Source organism: Anabrus simplex, chromosome 1 (assembly GCF_040414725.1).
Source record: "Anabrus simplex isolate iqAnaSimp1 chromosome 1, ASM4041472v1, whole genome shotgun sequence".
Classification (NCBI taxonomy): Eukaryota; Metazoa; Arthropoda; class Insecta; order Orthoptera; family Tettigoniidae; genus Anabrus; species Anabrus simplex.
Genome location: NC_090265.1, coordinates 92,662,291 through 92,687,692, shown reverse-complemented (window position 1 = coordinate 92,687,692; position 25,402 = coordinate 92,662,291). Strand labels below are relative to the sequence as shown.

At 37.9% G+C, this 25,402-nt stretch overlaps 1 protein-coding gene across 1 annotated transcript in view; it reads left to right on the top strand.

The window, feature by feature from the left end:
* Positions 1–25,402, top strand: part of LOC136884329 (ataxin-3) — a 141,845-nt gene that overhangs the window by 8,510 nt on the left and 107,933 nt on the right. Inside the window, exon 3 of the mRNA XM_067156431.2 lies at positions 3,114–3,250. Coding sequence (XP_067012532.2) covers positions 3,114–3,250 — 137 coding nt within the window. The remainder of the gene's footprint in view (positions 1–3,113; positions 3,251–25,402) is intronic.

Sequence of the window (25,402 nt, the reverse complement as noted above, 5' to 3'; positions counted from 1 at the left end):
ACATAGTTTCTGTTACGCACGTAAATGAGTGAATGATGTGGGTAGATTTGTCAGTTGGAGGAATTAGGACAAGAAATGTGTCCGTGTATTCACTATGTGAGGGTGCAGATGAGGATGTAGTTGACAAGTTTTATGAAGCATTGAGTGACATCGTGGTCAGGGTCAACAGCAAGGATAGAATAGTGCTAATGGGCGATTTCAATGCGAGAGTTGGGAATAGAAGTGAAGGATACGAAGGGGTGATTGGTAAATGTGGGGAAGATATGGAAGCTAATGGGAATGGGAAGCGTTTGCTGCACTTCTGTGTTAGTATGGGTTTAGCTGTTACGAATACATTCTTCAAGCATAAGCCTATTCACCGCTACACATGGGAGGCTATATATAATAGACTATATCTTAACAACTTTGAATTTAGGAAATCTGTTAGGAATGTACAAATATTCCGCAGATTTTTTGATGATACAGACCCCTGTCTGATCTGTAGTGAACTAAGTATCTCTAGGCCTAGGGTAGAGAAAGTGAAATCTGTCCGCAAACGTATAAGTGTAGAAATTCTCCAGGACAAGGAAATTAGACAGAAGTACATGGATATGATTAGTGAGAAGTTTCGAACAGTAGACAGTAAGCAGGTTCAGGATATAGAAAGTGAATGGGTTGCATACAGGGATGCTGTAGTAGAAACAGCAAGGGAATGTCTAGGAACAACTGTGTGTAAAGATGGGAAAATTGCAAGCTGTCCACTTCATGGCCGTATCGATGAGTATAATCAACAAATTAATCTAAAATTCTTAATAGATGGCCTTTTAGATTAATTTGTTGAAGATGGGAAAAGGCGAACATCTTGGTGGAATGATGAAGTGAGAGCAGCCTGTAAACGTAAAAAGAAGGCTTATCAGAAATGGCTCCAAACAAGGGCTGAGGCAAACAGGGATTTGTACGTAGATGAAAGAAACAGAGCAAAACAAATAGTTGTTGAATCCAAAAAGAAGTCATGGGAAGATTTTGGTAATAACCTGGAAAGGCTAAGTCAAGCAACAGTGAAAACTTTCTGGACAGTAATAAAGAATCTTAGGAAGGGAGGGAAAAAGGAAATGAACAGTGTTTTGAGTAATTCAGGTGAACTCATAATAGATCCCAGGGAATCACTGGAGAGGTGGAGGGAATATTTTGAACATCTTCTCGATGTAAAAGGAAATCATCCTGGTGGTGTTGCAAACAGCCAAGCTCATGGGGAGGAGGAAAATGATGTTGGTGAAATTATGCGTGAGGAAGTGGAAAGGATGGTAAATAAACTCCATTGTCATAAGACAGCAGGAATAGATGAAATTAGACTTGAAATGATGAAGTATAGTGGAGAGACGGGGATGAAATGGTTTCATAGAGTAGTAAGATTAGCATGGAGTGTTGGTAAGGTACCTTCAGATTGGACAAAAGCAGTAATTGCACCTATCTATAAGCAAGGGAACAGGAAGGATTGCAACAGTTATCGAGGTATCTCATTGATTAGTATACCCGGCAAAGTATACACTGGCATCTTGGAAGGGAGGGTGTGATCAGTTGTTGAGAGGAAGTTGGATGAAAACCAGTGTGGATTCAGACCACAGAAAGGATGTCAGGATCAGATTTTCAGTATGCACCAGGTAATTGAAAAATGCTACGAGAGGAATAAGCAGTTGTGTTTGTTTCGTAGATCTAGAGAAAGCATATGACAGGGTACCAAGGGAAAAGATGTTCACTATACTGGGGGACTATGGAATTAAAGGTAGATTATTAAAATCAATCAAAGGCATTTATGTTGACAATTGGGCTTCAGTGAGAATGATGGTAGAATGAGTTCTTGGTTCAGCGTACTTACAGGGGTTAGACAAGGCTGTAATCTTTCACCTTTGCTGTTCGTAGTTTACATGGATCATCTGCTGAAAGGTATAAAATGGCAGGGAGGGACTCAGTTAGGTGGAAATGTAGTAAGCAGTTTGGCCTATGCTGACGACCTGGTCTTAATGGCAGACTGTGCTGAAAGCCTGCAATGTAATATCTTGGAACTTGAAAATAGGTGCAATGAGTAATGGTATGAAAATTAGCCTCTCGAAGACTAAATTGATGTCAGTAGGTAAGGAATTCAACAGAATTGAATGTCAGATTGGTGATACAAAGCTAGAACAGGTTGATAATTTCAAGTATTTAGGTTTTGTGCTCTCCCAGGATGGTAATATAGTAAGTGAGATTGAATCAAGGTGTCGTAAAGCTAATGCAGTGAGCTCGCAGTTGCGATCAGCAGTATTCTGTAAGAAGGAATTCAGCTCCCAGACGAAACTATCTTTAATCGGTCAGTTTTCAGACCAACTTTGCTTTACGGGAGTGAAAGCTGGGTGGACTCAGGATATCTTATTCATAACTTAGAAGTAACAGACATGAAAGTAGCAAGAATGATTGCTGGTACAAACAGGTGGGATCAATGGCAGGAGGGTACTCAGAATGAGGAGATAAATGCTAATTTAGGAGTGAACTCGATGGATGAAGCTGTACGCATAAACCGGCTTCGGTGGTGGGGTCATGTGAGGTGAATGGAGGAGGATAGGTTACCTAGGAGAATAATGGACTCTGCTATGAAGTGTAAGAGAAGTAGAGGGAGACCAAGACGACGATGGTTAGACTCGGTTTCTAACGATTTAAAGATAAGAGGTATAGAACTAAATGAGGCCACAACACTAGTTGCAAATCGAGGATTGTGGCGACGTTTTGTAAATTCTCAGAGGCTTGCAGATTGAACGCTGAAAGGCATAACAGTCTATAATGATAATGTATGTATGTATGTATGTATTTTTTAGAACAGAATTTTACTAACAGATCAGTATATGTTCATTTAATGTTGCTGATTGTGTGTATGTGATTTGCGTTTTACTGATACTGTTTATTCAAAACATATAGTGTATAGTTTAAAACTGAGAAGTCATTGCCAGTGTTAGAAAATCATCTGTCAAGTATTATTTGTATGTTCCTTGATGGAAGATGTTTAGATAAAGGAATTGTTAACTACTAGCATATTTAAAAAAAGAAAGTTTGTATATATTAATTCTTTGTATCATATTCAACTTTTTATTTCATATTTTCAGCAACCTTCAGGGAACTACGATGATAGTGGTTACTTCTCTGTGCAAGTAATTAGCAGTGCATTGAGAGTTTGGGGACTTGAGCTGGTTCCATACAACAGCACTGAACCAAGGGCTTTGGAAGCTCAAAAGTGTCCTGCGTAAGTATCTGAACGCTCTTTTTGTTCATATTATTTAAATGTAATGAATTAGTCTCTACCCTGATATGTATTATCTGCTCATATCATAAATTATATACTTCGTTTATCTAGAAGGTAAATTCTAGTTCATTTGGGAGATAGTAGGTTTGAACCCCACTGTCGGCAGCCCTGAAGATGGTTTTCTGTTGTTTCCCATTTTCACACCAGGCAAATGCTGGGGCTGTACCTTAAGGCCATGGCCGCTTCCTTCCCACTCCTAGCTCTTTCCTGTCCCATCATCGTCGTAAGACCTATCTGTGTCGGTGTGACGTAAAGCAACTAGCAAAAAAAAAAAAATTCTAGTTCTGACAGTCTACTGATTTGTTTTGTGTGAATACATGCAAAATTCATTCTTAAATCAGACACCTTTTTGAGACTGTCTTACTCTGTTTGTACATCTTTTGTTATACAATAGGAAACGAAATTACAAACATGTTCCGAACATTGAGATATGTCATTACAACTTTCAAGGCGATGGCAACACGTGTCCAAAATGTGCACTGTCACATCTTGTGCCTTGTTCATAATGGTACTGGAGATTGTCGAACATGCTTATGAACACATGTCACACATACACAAAAAATGTACTGTATCTTCTCTTATAATTTGGGAGCATTTGTAGATGGGCCATATGGCTGGAAAACAAATTATTTGGCACGCCACATGTTGTAGACATCTGTGGGGAGTTGGAATTGTACGAGAATTTAAGTGATCTCCAGAGTGTTGTTGCAGAAGGGCACATTATGGGTTGTGGCTTCATCTTGCTGTACCCATTGTCGTTGCAGTTGCAGGTTTCTGGCAACATTCAGTACTGTTTAATGTGATAGCATATTTTTAATTTCAATATCGTTTGTGTTGCCACTAACTGTATGTGTAGAGGTGCTAGAAAATGTTTTTTTTTGTTTTTTTTTTTTTTTTTTTGTTTTTTAAGATCTGTTAATTTAAAATTCAAAAAGTGATGTTTTGTGTGTTTATTAATTTTTTGGAAAACAATTTGGAGAGTGATCATGTTTGTACAATAAATGCATTTAAAAACATATAAAAATTAATAAAGCATAAAGTAAAAAACAAAATAGCAGGTAAACCATTAAATGTACCTATGGGAAGTTGAGAAAAACACTTAAAGAAGGAAATCACTTTTTTTTTTTTTTTTTTTTTTTTTTAACGATTACTTCCATGCAACATATCAAAACACATGTTAAATGAATGCAACTTACCTCTTTCAGTTTTATCTGAATACCACAATGAAATCATTGAAAATATATCATGGTCAGTGTCTCAGCATTTGCAGCTATCAATTGTCACCTCCTATCACTTGTTATGAGACTGTATTTTAAAAACTATTGGTTACGTGAACGAATTGGATCCACAAAATGTCACTGTAATATTTGTTCCAAATGGAAGATAATAATTGCTTTTACTCAAATAAAGTGTAAAATTTGCAGTAAATTAAGAAATAGTATGAAATATTATACTTGTAGAGAATAATATGGATACATACTTTACTACCATACAACTAGTTTTTTCTGCTACATCGGAGCACCTCCGTATGTGTTTTGTTTGTCTAAAACTTTTGTGTGTGATGTTTTTGCTCACTGAAATTGGTTGAATTAATTAGGTGTTGTTTTCTTCATGTTGCTAATTTGTTTTGTGCCCTAACTCGTTCATTAAGTGATTTATTTATTGGTCTAGGGATCATGCTATTTTCCTTTCAGCAAAAATGTAATATATTTATTGGTCCAGGGATCATGCTATTTTGCTGTTTGAACTGCCCGTGCTAGTCATATGGACAAAGATAATGAAAATTCACAGGCATAGCACTCCCATTCGTCGGTGCTAGCCCTGGACCTCAAGAAAGAAACAAAAGACGGCACGAGCAGCAGAAGGGGAGTCCTGTCAACAGTCCGTAAGTACGTATACATATTTCTCTAGTAACGACAGTATTTCTTAATTTACCTCAGATTTTACACTTTATTTCAGTAAAAGTAACTATTATCTTCCATTTGGGAGAAGTATTACAGTGACATTTCATGGATCGGATTTGTTCACGTAACCAAAACAACCTTTCATAATCCACATTTGAACATGGCTACCATACACATTTTAATGCAGCAGTGAGCAAGTTTGAATCCCATGAGGATCTCTGGAACTTTCTCACAATCTTAATGAAGTTGGTTCTTGATGACATTCAGGTAAATGCTGTGAGCCTCTAAAAACTGTTGAGACTCCTTCCTCTTAAGAAATAGGACATTCTTCTTAAAATGGAGCAGTTCTGGAGAAGATGCATTCTAGGTGCATGATTAAACAATACCCGATGGCTTCTACAATCTTCCTGGCCAGATGCATGGTCCTTAGAGCTGAATCGGCAACACACAAAGCTTGGACTTAACCATTATATGCATCTTTTGAGGAAGTTGTTAAAAGTTCGGGAGGATCGTCTGGTTGAATATTCTACCATCTCCTAATAGCTTGAGCTTTACCTCAAGATCATCTAGCTTCCCAGCGAGTTTATGAATTGTTGGGTGTGAAGATCCCTCCAAGGAATTAACCCATTCCGCTACAATGACTGGTACAGCTGTCAAGAGTTCCGTATTTATTAACATGCAATGACAGGTACAACTGTCACCTTGTACTCAATTCAGAAATACGTCTGTCTGACTATAGATTTCTTTTGATTGTGATGTTGTACTTTAGAATTATGTTCCTGGATAGTGCTAGCATGTTTACATGCCAATGTTATTATCCAACGTCAATTTTGCCAATGTATATTATGCTTCTAGATTTGGTCATCTTGTTCATGAAATGAATGCTACTGAGTAAGACATCGTGTAAACATTGTGACGAGGAAGAGGAAAGAATTCTGCAATTTCTTTTTGATAATGGTGATGAAGAATACTCAGAATTATCTGATAGTAGTTTTAGCCGTGATATTGCGTCTGAGAATTGTGACCCTGCTCGTGAAAGTGATAGTGATAGTGAGGATGAAAATAACTCCGTACATAACCTCACCACATTGAACTATTGGAACTGGAATTTGGCCAGTAATGTTCCGAAAGGCATTGCGTGTGCAGTTGTTCGGGAGCAATACTATACTCAGGAGGCGTCTAGGTGATAATGCTACTGACGTAAGTCAGTTTGTTACTGATACATTTTGGGAAGGAATTTATAAGGGAACCAATGCCTATACAAATAAAATATTCGATTCTGTTGAAAACAGCCCAATGAAAAAGAAGTTGTATGACGAAGCTCACTGGTTCCCAGTTACTGCAGATGAACTGAAAGCACACTTTGCTCTTTGTATATTGATGTCACAGTAAAAGTAAGCAAAGTTATTGTACTAAACGAAAGGTTGTGGAGTCCCCTATATTTGGAGAAAGAATGCCCTTCAGAAGATTTGCAGCAATATCAAAATATCTACACTTTGCCACAGATTCACAAGAAACAGAAAGTGATAAATTGAGAAAACTAAGACCAGTAATTGATCTTCTGTCAGACAGATTTCAGAAAGTGAAAAAGTAGTTATTGGTGGAAGCCTCAGGATGTTCAGAGGTAGATTAGGTTACGTTAACGTATCCACACAGACGCATACAAGATGCTGTCAGTTGGTACAATATTTTTATTTACATATTCACAAATTAATAGACACATAACCTTAATCAACGTATCACAAAACAAAAACACTTCACTATAAGAATATCAACAAGCCGCCATCTTTAAACAGTTGCCTGCCAGGTACATAAGGCCGGGAAATACAGCACACTAGACTCGGCCTCGAGATACTTCCGACAAGCGCCGCTAGAGTTCTCTTTACTGAGCTGTCTCCCCCGCTCATTGCAACACGTTCCAGTACGGAAACCTATAAAAATTCATTAAAACTAGCAATTTCACAAGACTCCAAACAGATGTGAGATAAATAAATAGACCAAGAGCAGTTGTATGACTTACTTTCTATAACATATTTCTTACACTTTGCTTAAAGGAAATAAGTAATTCACGAAAGAAGCAGAGAAGTCTTAGCGAGTTTGTCACTTCTTCCCGTTTTCTCTAATTCTGCCTCAGTGTATGCGATAAACTGGTCGATATTGCGGTAATAAACAACTTTGGCTTTAATCACCATCTTATAAATTATCAGCTATCCTACCTTTTCCTCCAGACATCTGATGTTGCGAGATTCGTATTGAACTTCAAAAACAATAAAGGCGATATTTAATCCTCCTATTCAATACATTAATTTCCACTTATAGTGGTTACATAAACATACTATCAGTTAAATAGGACATGTTTCACCCTCAATTCAGGGCATCCTCAGCCTCAAAACAATCTTCAGGAGTACACCTTAGATTAATATCGAAGCAAAGTTTAGCCAGTTACTAAAATTCAGTATACAAAAATGTGAGAAATGATACAATATACAGTAGAATCTCGATAATTTGAAATCGGTTAGTTCAAAACCCCACGTAATTCGAGAAGCTCTCGTTCCCGGAAACATGAGATACAGTTTTGCATTTTGTTTAAATTGTTTAATTCGAAATACTGATAATTCGTAATTCGAAGTACAATGTCGGATCCATTACCGAAATTCAGACTTTTAATTCGAAACTGCCTTTACATTTTAAAACAATAGTATGTTACAGAGTAATTTCAACTCGAAATTTATCCGCGTCATAATAGAACGCGTGTTCCGGAACATGGAGGGGTAGCTTTCCGCACGTACACTCACTTCGGTGGGTCTACAGTGCGCTTCATGATTGCCAAGTTGATCGAAATCGGAATTCTTTTGTATTCAACCTTTTAAGGAATGCTGTAATATCACGCAACAGGCAGTGTGCGGGAAAACAGAATGCGTGAACACTGGCACTACCGACAGTTGACGAAAAAACGTGGCTCATATAATAAATTCGTAGGCACCGAACAATACTGTCATTGCCGATGAAACTGCATTGCTTTATTTTAATGCGAGCCCAAACGGTCTTATGGTTTTATGGTTGCAATTGCAATGCACATGGAAGTGAGAAACTTTATCCCCTCGTCATAGAAAAGTTCGATAAGCTACAATGTTTTAACGGCATCAGCACTTTCCATCCCAGTACAAAGCATCTAAAAATGCAAACAGTACAGATATCCCAAAAATAATGTATTTGCACATGGGAACCAGCATAATTTATCCTCATCTTTGAATTGTGTGATTTTTTTTTTTCTTTCGTTGCGTGAGGTTATGTTCGTCAGTGATTTATCCAAGTGCATTATTTGAACATTGTAAATGCACCTTGTTGGATACATTTCGGAAATAGTTCTTTTTTCATGGCATTTGAAAGGTATAAACTGTGAATCAAGGTTAACTGCATGCAGTAACGGGCCCTTAGAATATTTCATAACGCGGCAAGGGTTGGTACTTCTGATTTGAGAATTGGCGGTTAATTCGAAATCACGTAATTTGAAGTCCGATTTTTGAGTGCCAACGACTTCGAATTAACGAGGTTTTACTGTACAAACATGTTGATGGAAACACTGTCAATGATTAAACCATTAAAATATTTTGTCAGAGACTAAAACTTATTCTGTTACAAAATTTCTAATTAAAACGGTTCATTAAAAAATGTTTAGTGGAAAAACGTGACATGAGGGCATGAAAAACAAGCACTAAAATGAATGTCATAAAAATAACATCTTCAAGGCCGCTGATGAAATCTTGAGCATAATGTGAAACTGAACCATCAGTTGAATTATTCCAGAAGGGGCCTTTAGCACCGGTAGGCAATAAAATCGACTGAGACCATGTCAGGAAGTGTCAGTAGATATTGGAAAATGTTCTATGTTTGTTGAAAGCTGTTATTTGCTATCTACTGTTATATTTATTAACTTACAAATTAGCAAAGAGAACAGAAATGCCGAAGAAGCTTTCTGTTGGCTCTCAGTCTCGTGTCATAAGTTATAATATTCAGTATGCCTTTGCTGGCAGGACCTAGTGTTTACAGTGGACTATGTCTTCTGGTATAGGCTAGAGCAATTTTGTTACTTTCATAGATCTGTCTCTGTCTTATCCTTGTCTTTGACAATATGAAAGTGACTGAGGTATAAGCGATGCTAGTAATGCCAATCCTTATGCAGCCAGTCCCTGCTATGAATGGTGTGAAAATGTTGCTCATAGGGTCAGTTGTTGTATGCATTTCAGTGGGCTTGGCAGACCGATATGTAGTAGCAACTCTGGCTCGGTGGGGAAAGCAACGGGAAACTACCTCGTTTCCCTAGTACGCCTATGACAGCCGATGGCAGAGCTGTTGAGGATCCCACCAGCGGAATTGCTGACGGACTGAACATGCATACATACTAGGAAGTTTACTTAGTCATGTGAAGATCGTAGTATGACTTGAGAATGAAATTCCCATTTCAATTTTAACCTGAAGAAGAAATTAGGAAGCCAAATTAGACGGTGGAAGCAATGTATGGAAATGACTAGAACCATTAAATGTTGACGATTGACTCGCCATGAGCAGCATGTATGTGTTACACAGACAAATGTGTGTACAGTTAGACCTTGTTAATTCGAAGTCGTTGGGACTCAAAAATCGGACTTCGAATTACGTGATTTCGAATTAACCGCCAATTCGCAATTCAGAAGTACCAACGCTTGCCGCGTTACAAAATATTCTAAGGCCCGTTACTGCATGCATTTAACCTTGATTCACAGTTTATACCTTTCAAATGCCATGAAAAAGAACCATTTTCAAAATGTATCCAAGAAGGTGCATTTACAGTATTCAAATAATGCACTCGGATATCTCACTGGCAAACATAACCTCACGCAATGAAATAAAGAAAAAAGCACGATTCAAAGACGAGGAGAAATTTATGCTGGCTCCCATGTGCAAGTGCTTTATTCATTGGATTACTATACTATATGCATTTTAGATGCCTTGTATTTACACAAAAAGTACCCGATGCCCTTAAAATCGAACTTTCCTATGACTCTATCCTTGTACGATTTCCCGCTCGTACTTCAGAAATGTAAACACTTGCCACGTCACAAAGTATTCTAAGACCCATTAATACATGCAACCACCTCGATTCACAGTTTAAACCTTTCAAATGCCATGGAAAAATCTATTTCCGAAATGTATCAAAGGTGCATTTACAATGTTTAAATAATGCACTAGGATAAATCACTGACAAACATAACCTCACGCAACGAAAGAAAAAATCACACAATTCAAAGACGAGGATAAATTATGCCGGTTCCCCTGTGAAAATGCATTATTTTTTGGATTTCTGTACTGTTCGCAATTTTAGATGCTTTGTACTGGCATGGAAAGTGATTAAAACATTGTGGCTTATCGAACTTTCCTATGACGAGGGGATAAAGTTTCTCACTTCCATGTGCATTGCAACGCACTACAATGACCCCCACCTCCACCCTTGTACAATTCTCCGGCTGGCACTTTCTCCTTTAAAACCATAAGACCGTTTGGGCTCGCATTAAAATAAAGCAATGCAGTTTCACCGGCAATGACAATATTGTACAGTGCCTACGAATTTATTATATGAGCCACGTTTTTTCGTCAACTGTCGGCATCGCTAGTGTTCGCGGATTCTGTTTTTCCGCACACTGCCTGTTGCGTGATATTACGGCGTTCCTTAAAAGGTTGAATACAAAAGAATTCCGATTTCGATCAACTTGGCAATCATGAAGCGCACTTTAGACCCACCGAAGTGAGTGTACGTGCGGAAAGGTACCCCTCCATGTTCCGGAACACGCGTTCTATTATGACGCGGATAAATTTCGAGTTGAAATTACTCTGTAACATACTATTGTTTTAAAAATGTAAAGGCAGTTTCGAATTAAAAGTCTGAATTTCGGTAATGGGTCCGACATTGTACTTTGAATTACGAATTATCCGTATTTCGAATTAAACAATTTGAATAGCATGCAAAACTGTATCTCATGTTTTTGGGAACGAGAGCTTCTTCGAATTAGGCGGGATTTTGAATTAACCGATTTCGAATTATCGAGGTTCTATTGTAGTAGCTAAGGTGGATAGTGGGAAGAGGTAAGGAAGCGAGGGTAAAGAAGGAGGCAGGGCACTTGCGGGGGAATGGAACTGTGGCGGGGCGGATGGATGGGATAGTGGGGGTAATTGACGGGAATGTATATTACGGATTACTTGGAAAATCGAACTGTTTTTCAATAGTTTGGTGTTTTTAAGCCAATTGATTAAAAGGTAAAAAAGAATGTTGGGTTTCTCATAGATTTCATTTAAATTATAATTGGGGTTGAAGTACTGATCACAATTAATGTAACAACTTTCGATAATATTCATAACGGGTCCCTTATTTGCTGTTTGAAGAATTTCCATATCTTGTTCGATGTCGGTGAATTTATGATTAATGTCATGCATATGTTGGCCCATGGCGGAGAACTTGTGCCTCATTGCGTTGACATGTTCTTAATATGTAATCATAAAGCTACATCCTGTTTGACCCCACGTACGAGCTGCTACATTCGTTACATTTGAGTCTGTGTATTCCAGATTTGTAGTAAATGTTGGGGTTATTAATTGATGCAGAGTTGTGTAAAATTTCAGAGGTTCTGTTGTTAGTTCTGAAATGTAAACATGCATGTGATGGACTTGGTTAGACCCAAAAAATTAATTTTCACTTGAATATGGAGTTTTGGAACCTTGAGCAGCTTGTGTGATCGGCAGACGTTTATATTTTTTCGAAACCAAACCAATGATTAAACAAAGTGTCAACTTCACATGACATTAAAACTCTGCAGCATATTTTCACAAGAGTAAAGAACTAAAGACTTATACAAGCTGGACAAACCACCATGTGTACAAAACAACGGAGTCACCATTTTTAAAAGGATTTTATACTAAAGTGCAATATCATCATGTACCATACTGTGCTTGTAATTTTATAATCTCTGTTGTTGATGCTTGTTGGAAACCTTTAACCCCAGAATTTCCAGTGTTTTGAAATGTACTACCAGGTCTCCACATGTGTGGCCATATATCTTAGAAATGAAGCTTCCACGGTGTGTAGAGTTATTTAGTTCTTCTTCCAGGTTAAACCGTGTTGCTTGTTTTCTGTGCATTCCGCACAGTTTGCCAACGTTCCGAATACATTGCAGTATTCTTTGTCAAGGCGACCAAAATACTCCTACTCGATCTGAGGTAATCAGTGTCCCAGGCAGCAATCAAACTACGAGAGTAGTTACTGACCTTGGCCTTAAATATCCTTCTCATAGACTTATGTAAGCCCCTAGTGGTCTTGTGAGGATTCTGGAACGTTATGTGTCACAGCCAGGTAGTGGGAATTGCCAGTGCTATTATGTAACTTGAGGTTCGTCCTGCGTGTGTATGTTGTGGTCTGTATCTCTTAATCTAAGTATGATAGGCATCCTAGAATTGTTGATTTTATATCCTCCTAAATTCATGTTGTTCAGGTGTTTCTTAATTTTCATAGCCTCACGGATTTTCCTTTTGAGATTCCAGGAGATAGCTGCTAAGATCTTGGTCCTGTCAAATGATATTTCATGTTTTGTTTTGTAGGAATGCTTGGCTACAGCTGAAATATCTGTGTCTTGGTTCTTGGTGTGTCGGGTAGAGATCAGACGCTTCGTTTCCCCAGCATAACACGTCCTGCAGCTACATTCAATTTGGTAGACTCCAGGAGCCTATCATTCTGTTATGTCTTACTTGGTGGTAGATAACGGGATAACTTCCAGTGTGGTTTATAGATGGTCGTTGTCATATTTGTCTAGTATCTTGTCGATCCTGTCTGTAGCATTTCTAATGTAAGGAAGTATTGCTGTTTTTGAGCAGGTCAGTTCTTCCTCCCCATTGTTATCTTCTACAGTGGCCTTTTCTTCATTTTCTAAAATCTCATCCAATGTTACTTCGAGAGTAGCCATTTCTCCCGATGGTCCCCGTAAGGTGTTCTTTCTCTTCTTTAAGGTGTTCTTCATCCTATATCACTGTGGCCCTGTTAATCGGTGATCTTAGAACAGCTCTTGTTTGTGATGGGTGGTGGTGAGAAGAGGCGTGCTGGTACCTATGTATGTGTGTGAGTTTCCTGTATACTGCGTGACTCCCATTAGTCCCATTAGTATTACATTTTATTAGGACATCTAAGTAATGTTATCTGTCTGTTATTGCTACCCTTAGGGCTGATTGTATAAGTCGTTTGATCTTAGATCAGAGACGAAATTGATCTCGGTTCACGCAAAACTCGGACATTTGTATTGTATAAATGTTAATCTGAGATCAGTTCACACTGAAATAAGATCAACTTTGACTGGAGAAATTTCTCCAGTCAAACTGTTTGATCTTAGTTCAAGGGTTGTTTTCTACCTGAGACAGAAGAACAGCCGATTGTTAAAAAAAATTACCTGTGTTGTTATGATAAATGTTAAAAAAAATACACTGAAGTTTAACCTCATACATTGCTAGCTATAGTTGTTGTCCGTTATAGGCAAATTACGCTTCTTTTACTGCAGTGTAATGTAATAATTCTTTCACATACCCTTGATGAATTGCTTACGTTATCTTATCTCGTTCGTATTTTACAGATGCCTGATTACTCTGATTTCTCGCATATATCTTCTGATGATGAAAATGATTAATTTCGTCGGGCTCCCCGTGTGTTCTGCGAAAGAGGAAATCCAATGAGAGAATTGAGTGATAAGAAGTTTAAACTGAGAGATCGCTTGGGAAAAGATACCGTGGAACAGCTAGAACTCAGGTTGCGTGATATTCTAGTTAAACCTACCAAGAGAAACAAACCTTTGTCTCCAATGCACATGTTATTACTAACTTTGAGATTGCCATTAGTGCTTTCATGGCCTGTACTTATAGACATGATACTGTATAGGCTTTTGGGCTTATGCCGTGTCAAGAAAATAAGGTGAAATTCTTAATGTTTCTTTAAGAAGCCTTTCTCGTGGTCAGTCGAGATTTCTTCTGAGGACGCAGAACACAGTTTTCTGCAAAACGTTAAGAATTTCACCTTATTTTCTTGACACGGCATAAGCCCAAAAGCCTATACAGTAACTTTGAGATTCTTTGCCACGGGAAGTTTTCAGTTAGTCGTTGGTGATTTACTGCATATAGACGCAGCGACAGTCTGCAGAGCCATTCATCGTGTATCTAATCTTATTGCTGCACTGAAATAACGAGTTTATCAAAATGCCTTCTGAACAAATTGACGTGAGGAAAATCATGCGTGATTTTTTCGATGTACAACACTTCCCTGGTGTTCTAGGTGCTATAGATTGTACCCACATACGTATAGTATCTCCTAGGGGTTGTCATGAATGGTTTTTGTTAAATGTTCAAGTTATTTGTGATGCTCGGCTCAGGTCCCTAAATATCGTAGCAAGATGGCTAGGATCTGCTCACGATAGCAATATCTTCATTAATGTACGAGTGCATGCTCAGTTCGAAACAGGAGACATTCCAGAAGGCAGACAATGGGAGACAATGTCGTTACCTGCTGACTCCAGGGGCCTATTCCACAAAAGTATGGTCTTGTACATTACAAGTTACTAGTGTGGGTTCTTGTAATGTATGGAATTGTACATTTCTATTCCACAAAAGATTGATAGTCTCTTGTATATTACCAGTGAATTGTTACAAGTTTTACAAGTGACGACATATCAATAAACATACTACGTCATAGCATGAATCAGCTGTTTATCTTCGTATTCCGTTTGTTGAATTAGGTTATGCTTGCCTCATTTATCATAATATCGTATTTTACTGTAACTTATGCAGCAAAGATTGAAAGAACTAATATTCCTGTGAATTTTGTAATGCTACGATGTTATTTTTCAGTTTATTTCTTTGATGATAGGAAATTACTCCGTTATTATCACCCATTCTGTTCTTCCGCGATCCTCGCGTATGTTCTACGAGAGTCTAACATACCTACCTTGGTCTTAGGAATCAGATGCCGCTAATAACGATATTCGGCCGCCAAACTTAATTGTTACGAAATTGCAAACTCTGCATGAATTGTTAAAATGATGTCAAGAGAAACACAGTTATTCATTTTGAAGGAAATAGAAGGTAGAAAAGATATTCGTTTCGGTGGATTCAGCGAGAGTCTGAAAAAACAAGACAAAATAAATGGTTGGATGGAAATATTTGACTTGGGAAAAGCTCATGGAGCTTTTGAGGGGAAAAGTTGGACGTATGTAAGAGATATTCTGCTCATTAATGATTCCAGGAATGTCCTTGGAATATGTTTTTTTCAGTATTTTCAGGCCAACAAACAATTTGAGGAAATTTTATATTATTTATTACAGCTACCACAGACCGAAGATTTTGCCCTCCCAAGCATATCTGCAGTACCATGGTACTGACCACCATTTCCTAGCCAATGTAATGTTGTTTAGCAGAGAGAGAATGGCCAATATCTATCAAAAGTTCTTCCACTATATTGTGCTTAACCTAAAACGTTCATTGTATTCAAATACAGTGTTAAACTGGAAGTTTATTCTTTCCCTGTACAGACGATAGTTTTCATTTTCATCACCATCACTATCACTACTGCTAGACCACATATTTATCAAAATGTATCCAAAATAAGCGTATTTAAATAGCACTAGTACATTTATATATTATTGTCCTTTCACTGGTAGAGAATTCTTCTCAATTCGCTAGTAAGTTACAAGTACTAGTACTTCTGTGGAACACGCCTATAAAAATTCACTAGTAATTTGTAAGTATGGAGTAGTAAAGTACAACTGTAGAAAATTCTTTTGTGGAACAGAAACTCTGGTATTTGTACAAGTTACTAGAGAATTTACTTGTAATGTACAAGACCATACTTTTGTGGAACAGGCCCCAGTACTTCATGCTGAAACAGCTGCAGAGCAAGCGTATAATCGAGCCCATAAGGCAACAAGGTCAGCAATAGAAAGAACATTTGGGGTTGTGTAAAGATGGTTCCCTTGTCTCATTATGCGGCCAAGAGTGAAGTTACCTCGTGTTTTTAATTTTTTTCATTTTTAGAATTGGCTTTACGTCACGCCGACACAGATAGGTCTTATGCCGACCGCACTTTGCACATAAATTGTTCCACGACTTAAAACCTTCAACACATAGATGTACACATCATTCTAGAGTTCGTGGTTTATAGCATTTAAAAATCAGAGATTTAGCGTTTTGATTTTCAAATTTAGCATTTTGTAGCATCTAAACTTCTCAAATTTAGCGTTTTGTAGCAAATTGGTTAAAAATAGGCATAATTTGCTAAATTGCACACACAACAGTTGGGAGTAAAATCATACTGTTTAATCACACATTGCTCGTCATGCAGTTTTGAATTCACTATGGAAAATAAGACAAACATCAACTTAACACTGCAAGAAGTATAAACGAACACACAGGAATATGCTTATTTTCAAATTTACAAACACAATTTCAAAGTGAAAAATACTGTTCTGAACGTATTTATTTATCATAGTACAACACACCTACAAGGAAGAGGAATTTCAATGATGATTTAAGTACAACATGCCAATTGTTTAAAAGGTGTTCTCCTTCATTTGAGACCGCCTAATCAGTTACAATTATGTTGTACTTGCTAAATAAAACTCTACATCGACACTGTTCGTAGAGGTCCAAATGCACAGAAGTGCTGCCAAGGCAAAGGAAGGACTGCAAAATATTTTTTTCTTCAAGTTTTTGATTGCAGAAGTTTATAGGCCATCTGTATCCTTACATAAAAATGTCCCGATTTGTGACTTTCGGCGCGCTGTTTGATCGTCACTTCGCTTCTACCCATGGCTAACAGACAATAAAATAAATCGCTACCGTACTTTTAAACAGAACTACTACTCAACACCAATGTCAAGAATAACCGACTAAGATCAAGGGTCAACACACAAAGAGAATGAACGTGGTGCTTGAAAGTGTATTTGCTGTTTGATTGACTGGTCTTTGCAGTGCTCTTTAGCCAGTGAAAGAAATTCCACACATTGAATGATTTAACCCTTTGGCCTGCCATTACTTGTGAAAGGAAATATTCCCTTACATACTATTTATTTTTTCGTCACTTTAACATAACTTTGATTAATCATATAGGCTACATAAGAATGCACAAAGCAAAGTGAGCTTTTAGCTCGTCTATAGTAACAGGAAACCAATGTTTTTGTTCGTAAGTATTACTGGTTCAAGGGAAGCAGATAAATTAGCAAGAAATGTAGAGGCGTAGGCATTGGTTTCCTTAGTAACGTGATACCAGAACTGTGGGGTTAGAAATTCATACCCTAAGTCCATTTCTTTCGGATCATTACCCAACCCCCTCCTCACTATAGAGTGAATTTCAAAAACTGGTTTACATGTTACAGAAAGAGGCTTATTGTCAACAAGATCATAATTCCAAGTAACATTTTACTAGACTTCTCAACGGGCGAGTTGGCCGTGCGGTTAGGAGCTCGCATCCGGGAGATAGTGGGTTCAAACCCCGCTGTCGGCAGCCCTGAAGATGATTTTTCCGTGGTTTCCCATTTTCACACCAGGCAAGTGCTGGGACTGTATCGTAATTAAGGCCACGGGCGCTTCCTTCCCATTTCTAGACCTTTCCTGTGTGTCGGTGCGGTAAGCAATTGGCAAAAAAAAAAAAAAAAAAAAAACCAACTAGACTTCTCACCCACTCTTGTTGCATTCTGGTTTAGTCACATAGTTTCAATTGGCACTATCATCTTGGAACTGAAATCGGAATCACTGTCATTTGAAGAAGAAGTATTTTCACTCTCCAGAGAATCTTTTCCACTTTCAACATCACTATTTTCAAGCCAGTTACTAATAAACTCATCCATGCCGCCGTGATTGTTTACAACGAGCGGCAAAATGAGGTGCTTTTTATTTTCCGTATTTCAGCTCAGAGTTGCTATTTACACGGAGAAAATAGCCTCAGGTATCATCTGACATCAATCAGTTAGGCTGCAAAACAAAGAGAAAAAATCTCTCCGACCAGCTAACTGCGATAATGAACTTATAGATGTTCCATGGACCAAGACGGAAGTGTCCGTCAAAGCATGTTACCGCTTTACGATCGCAATGGGCGCCGTAATAATTATTTCTCCTGAAATAAATAACACCATTTATATCTTATTTTTAAGAAAAATGCATCGTTTTTGAAAATATATGTGTTTATTTCGTATGAAACTGAGAGTTTCGCATCTATTTCGCATAAATTTTATAATTTCGCATATTATTGTGAATTCGAAATCGCTAAAAACCTCCCGTATGGATCATATGAGATGAAGGCACATACACTGACAAAATTTCGGCATATTTCGCATTTATCGCAAATGCTAAAAATCACAAACTCTAATCATTCCCATTCAAAAATACTTACTATCCACACCTACAGTGAATCAAAATTCAACAATTGTCTGCTGACAGCGCATACCTACACACAACACATACTACATAATCATGTGACTATCATGTGTATTTGTGATTGGTTAACAGATACAGCTGATCGGCAGAACTTTGTATTGCAACAAACGGGAAGGAAGCAGCCATGGCCTTAATCAAGGTGCAGCACCAACATTTGCCGTGCGAAAATGGGAAACCACAGAAAACCATCTTCTGGGCTGCCAACAGTGGGGCTCGAACTCACTCCCGGATTCAAGCTCACAGCTGCGCACACCTAACCACACAACCAACTCGCCTGGTACGATTTCAACTAGGTCATCATGGGCCTCCTTGGAAAAATTAGAGCAGTTCTTTTTCTGCCTCATTTCAGTAATTTTTCTTTCTTTCTTTCTTTCTTTTTTTCACTCGGCACATTGAATACGTAGGAAAAGAGATTCACAATGCTCAACACGACTCGCGATACTCAGCTGTTGCCAAGCGCTCACATATGAACTGGGATCAGAATTGAACTCCGATTAATTGATCTTAGATCAGTGTTATACAACACGACACCGGTCTGATCATAGATCATTTTCTGAACTTAGATTAAAACTGATCTGTAGTCAATGATGTTTATACAATCGGCCCTAGGCTTGATAATTTTTTTCATGGAAATAATCTATGTAAATTATAAAACAAATGTTTCAGAATTTAACATGTTTTTTCCTTTGGACATTTAAGTGATCCATTAATTTTGCCAGCCAGTTTATTAGAGGGTGCACAGGACATACATGTTACCGAGTCTTGGATGTCTTACTTGGCTAAAGAAAGTTGCAACTTTAAGGCGTGCCTCGTCAATTTTTCTCGATATTCTTCAATAGCTTTGTATTCACGTTTGTAGCTATCGGTGGAATCATCTGTTAGTAACTCACAGATCTTATTATCCACAATAGTCAGCTCATTAAACAACCTCTCTAATTTACTTGACTTCAATTTCACTTCATTATTGTCATCACTCGATAATGCTTCTACCAGCTGCTTGTAATTCTTCGTAAATAAGCATCCTAACAGGTTTTCTCTTTAATTACTTGATGGTCCAGTTTGTTTTAACTGCTGATAACACATTAATCCGGATACTTAAACATCATGTGTATATCACGTCGAGGTCACCAAAATGTGTGGAAATTAAGAAAACCAAATTCTTTCATCAATCCACTCCTTGATATGAAAATAAGTTTGATACGTATAATATGATACAATAACAGTTGTTAGTAATATTCTGTTACAGAGAATATGAATCTCTTCGTCTCTTCTTTCTGAGAGCAAATAAAAAACAAACAAAGAATGAACATGAAGCTCTCCACAGTAGTTCTGTGTTCGCTATAGTCAAATGTGCCAACTTTCCCGATTTAAGCGGGAGAGTCCCGATTTTTCATCATTCTTCTCGATCTCCCGATCGCCAGGACCGATCCCTCGATTTTCAGAGCAGTTTCAGTAATTTTTGTATTATTTTAAACCACCGCGCGTTTCCTCGTTCTATCGATATATGGCTGAGTATGGCTGGTCGATAGTAGTTCTAGTAATCACAACCGGATGGCAGTACGAGGCACGGTGGCCAGCCATGTGCGCCTCTTTGGTCTATAATACAGTCAAATACTCAAATAACGTAATAATAGGAAGTGGAAGTCGCAAACTAGTAACCTAACCTCAGAATTAGCACACCGTAGAAGTCTACCTGGAGTAGGACCTGCATAAGTCTTGTGTTCTGTCACGTAGTAGTGCTTCTTGGTTATATGTCTTAATATTTGTTTTGACCAAAATGTCAAGAAAAAAAGATGCAGTGTTTAAAAGCTCTTATAGGGAAGAGTTTCCATGTTTCAGTGAATCCAGGATGGGACCAGCGTTCACATCTGTATTATGTGTAGGTGTGATTTTTCAGTTGGGCAGGGCGGGAAGTGTGATATACTCAAACAGGCAAATGAAAAAACATAAGGAGAGTGTCCAGTGTGTAGAAAGAAACCAGAAACTGAACTTTTCATATAAAAACCAACATATAAATCATGTGATGAATGCCAAGGCTTTATTTATATCATTTATCATAGAATGTAACCTGCCTGTAAATTGTGCCGACCACGCAGGGCCTTTGTTTCGAAAAATGCTTCCTGATTTGGAAATCACTAAACAATATGGGTATGCTAGAATGGAAACAGCGGCTATCATTACAGAAATGTGTATGGAAGATTGGGCGAAAATTGTATCACATTTGCAGGTGAATGCATTTTCTGTTGCTTCTGATGGTAGCAATAAAAGTGACTTGAAAATATATCCTATTGTTGTAACATTTTTTAGGCCTGAACTCAATGAAATTCAGAGTTGTCTACTCTCTGTGCCTTATTTAGAAGGGGATGCTACTGGAGCTAATATTGCCAATCTTTTGCTCTCAACTTTTCAGGAATTCTGCATTCCATTAAAAAAACTGCCTAGCTCTTGGTGCTGATAATGCTCTGGTAATGGTAGTATTAAAGAATGGTGTGGCAGGATGTTTGAAGCGGGAAAATAGTAACATAATCATCGTAGGCTGCTCTTGTCACCTAATTAATCTTGCTGCAGAGAAGGGTATGGCGTGCTGGTCTGTAAATAAAGTTGAAAGTATAATTGAGTTCAAAGAGGAAAGAAAAGTTCGGAGAATTTCAGACTTTACGAGGGGTGTTTGAAAAGTCTGTGCAAAAATTAAAACTACTTACGTGTTTGTGGTAAACCTTTTTATTTTTCGACATCGTCTCCTTTTAGGCTTATACACTTCGTCCAATGATGTTCTAGTATGTTGATCCCTTCCGAATAATAGGATTTGTCTAAGTCTGCAAAATATCCGTTAGTGTTTGCAATCACCTCCTTGTTTGAATAAAATCTTTGTGCCGCCAACCATTTCTTCAAATTGGGGAACAAATAGTAGTCCGAGGGAGCCAAGTCTGGAGAATAGGGAGGATGTGAAACGAGTTGGAATCCTATTTCCATTAAGTTTGCGACCACAACTGCTGAGGTGTGTGCTGGTGCGTTGTCATGATGGAAAAGGACTTTCTTGTGGGCCAATCGCGGGCGTTTTTCTTGCAGCTCGGTTTTCAAACGGTCCAGTAACAACGAATAATATGCACCTGTAATAGTTTTACCCGTTTCCAGATAGTCGATGAGGATTATCCCTTGTGAATCCCAAAAGACAGTCGCCAAAACCTTTCCGGCCGAAGGAACAGTCTTCGCCTTTTTTTGGCGCAGATTCCCCCTTGGTAATCCATTGTTTAGATTGTTGTTTAGTCTCAGGAGTATAGTAATGTATCCATGTTTCATCTACAGTGATGAAACGACACTTAAAGTCCTCCGGATTGTTCTGGAACAGCTGCAAACCATCCTTGCAACACTTCACACGATTCCGTTTTTGGTCAAGCGTGAGCAATCTCGGCACCCATCTTGCAGATAGCTTTCTCATATCCAAATGTTTATGCAAAATATTACGTACCCATTCAGTCGAGATGCCCACAGCACTAGCAATCTCACGCACCTTAACTTTTCTGTCATCCATCACCATATCATGGATTTGATCAATGATTTCTGGATTCGTAACCTCCACAGGCCGTCCAGAATGTTCAGCGCCACTTGTGCCCAAATGGCCAGTCCGAAAATTTTGAAACCACTTATAAACTGTTCTAATCGAAGGTGCAGAGTCATCATAACGTTTATCAAGCTTCTCTTTAGTCTCCTGAGGTGTTTTGCCTTTCATAAAGTAATGTTTAATCACCACACAAAGTTCTTTTTTGTCCATTTCTTGAAAATCACTCAACTTCCTTGATTCATACCAATGCCAAACACAAAGAAATAGACCAATATGGCTGAAACTTGGTGTGCATTCATTCAAGAGATGCTACTAACAAAACATGACCTCGATACCCGCCGGTGGTGCCATCTCTCGGACTTTGCACGGACTTTTCAAACCACCTTCATACACAACACAGAGATCAGGAAAATTCTGGAGCATGTGCGTACTCGATGATGGTTATCACTAAGAAGGTGTTTTGATAGGATTTTGCTGCAGTGGGACCCTTTGGTTACTTTCTTTATTCAGGAGGGAACTTGTGAGTAAGGTTTCTCAGATGGGAACTTTTAAGACTTACACAAAATTCCTAAGCACAGTCTAAGTGCAGATGTGTCTTGTTTGTTTAAAAAGGTGAAGCATTGTCATAACATTTCACCACACTCCTCAGTTAAAAGGAAAACCCAGTCATCAGTTTCACCAAAAAAAAATTGAATCTGCCGGTGACACTAAGAACCCTGCTTTGTCAAGTGAAGAACGACTGCTCATGTTCCTTTCATCAAATTTACATAAATCTTATTGCCTTTTTCTCAAGTTTTATGGAAATCTTTCAGAATTCAAACGTAGTTCTTCTGTCAAGTATGCCACACATCCACTTATTGAAGTCAGTTTAGAGGAGCTATTGATGAATGTGATGGCAAGGTTTGTGAATTAGAATAATAACAGTAAGTTATTTATTAAATTGACCACCTAATCAATACAATCTTATTCTTTCTAATTGCAATTTATTCTTTAATCATAACCTTTCCGGCCGAAGGAACAGTCTTCGCCTTTTTTGGTGCAGATTACCCCTTGGTAACCCATTGTTTAGATTGTTGTTTGGTCTCAGGAGTATAGTAATGTATCCATGATATTTATTACATGTAAGGTTTGTGAAACCACACATTGTTAAAAATTTCTCCTCTCTCCTTGATGTAGATTATCGTACTCCAGCAAATCAAAAGGATGATTGCGATCTGATGATAGAGACTCTGCGTTTGTTTTGGTGAACACTTTGAAGTCTGAAGAAAAGTGCATATTCTTTCTGTTAGAAAGTGTTTCTCTTCATCATGTGACTACATGGTACACAAATTTCCGTTCAAAGATGAAGTTTTAATTAATGAAAAACTTGCGAATATTTCTGCTATAAGGAAGACATTTTCTAGCCTTAGATTTTTGTAACAAGTTTCCGAACATTTTGACTAGTGAAATGGAACATTTAGATAAAGAAACTGATATTTTGCATTCCCAGTTCTGTGACTTTCAGCTCGAAGAAATAGACCTAGCAAAAGGAAGAATTGATGTTCAGTGGGCATTGGTAGGTCAGATGAAATCAACTGATGGTGTACTTAACACATTAATGACCGAGCTCGATAGCTGCAGTTGCTTAAGTGCGGCCAGTATCCAGTAACTAAGGTTAAGTTAAGAGTAAGTTCCCACCTTCCAATACTTATCAATTTCTATATAATAGACTTATTAATTACATAATATAATCCATATAACCTCTAGTACATGTTTCGTTCCGATATGGAACATCTTCAGCTAAAATTGGTAAAATGGCAAGACAATTAAAATACATTGATGTTAAGATGATACATAAGCTAAAAGATATGATACGACAAGATTGTCTTTAAGGTAATCAACTCTATTATCCTTCTTTCTCGCGAACATACATTTTTAACAAGGTTTTCTCCTCAAAATATTTTCTATTTCACTTCTCCTTTTCTCGTTTCAGACACATTTTAATAATCCTACCAAACTCAACTTCAACTACGGTTATTTTATCAAGATTTCCCCGATAAATCACATATAAGAAAATCCTGTATTCTTCAATTTATCTTCAAGATCGAAAAAATGTACACGCCTCCAACATGAAGAACCTTATCGCTGTTTTTAATTCGCCACTTGAAAACTGACTTGTTGTGTTTTTAACCAACATGAATGAACTTTATCTCATCATCTTCATCATATGTTTTAATTTTCGAGTCATTTTATCATATCTTTTAGCTTATGTATCATCTTAACATCAATGTATTTTAATTGTCTTGCCATTTTACCAATTTTAGCTGAAGATGTTCCATATCGGAACGAAACATGTACTAGAGGTTATATGGATTATATTATGTAATTAATAAGTCTATTATATAGAAATTGATAAGTATTGGAAGGTGGGAACTTACTCTTAACTTAACCTTAGTTGTGTTGAGCCAATACGGAATAAACATGAGATTTATAAGCAGTATCCAGTATTCGGGAGATAGTAGGTTTGAACCCCACTGTCGGCAGCCCTGAAAATGGTTTTCCGTGGTTTCCCATTTTCACACCAGGCAAATGCTGGAGCTGTACCTTAATTAAGGCCACGGCCGCTTCCTATCCACTCCTAGCCCTCTTCTGTCCCACCGTCGCCATAAGACCTATCTGTGTCGGTGCGACGTAAAGCAACTAGCAAAAACAGAAAAAACACATTAATGACGGGCTACGTTAATTAACGTTTTGTATTGGTTCGCGGGCGGCCGGCTACGTAAATTAACGTTTTCTCACATTGCTTCATTCTTGAGTGATTTTATCCTCTCCGCCGTTTATTAATCGAAATATTTTGTGTTGTTTACAAACTGAAGTCTTTGTTGATCGGAATTTAGATATATTCTTCCCTTGACAATGGTTTCGGCACAGGAAGTGTGGTTTCATAACATTCAGTACCGCATGACCGAGTGTGTTGTCAGGTGTTAGCATGGCGCACCGTAGCAAAGACAGCTTGAACGATGATGAAATATTTGGAGAATTGCATGCTGATAGTTTATCTGATGTCTCTAGTAATTGCGAAAGTGTAAGTATTAGTGATTGTGAAGATGTGTGTCCGTCATCATCAAAATATACACGCGGAAGTGAAAGTGTGACATT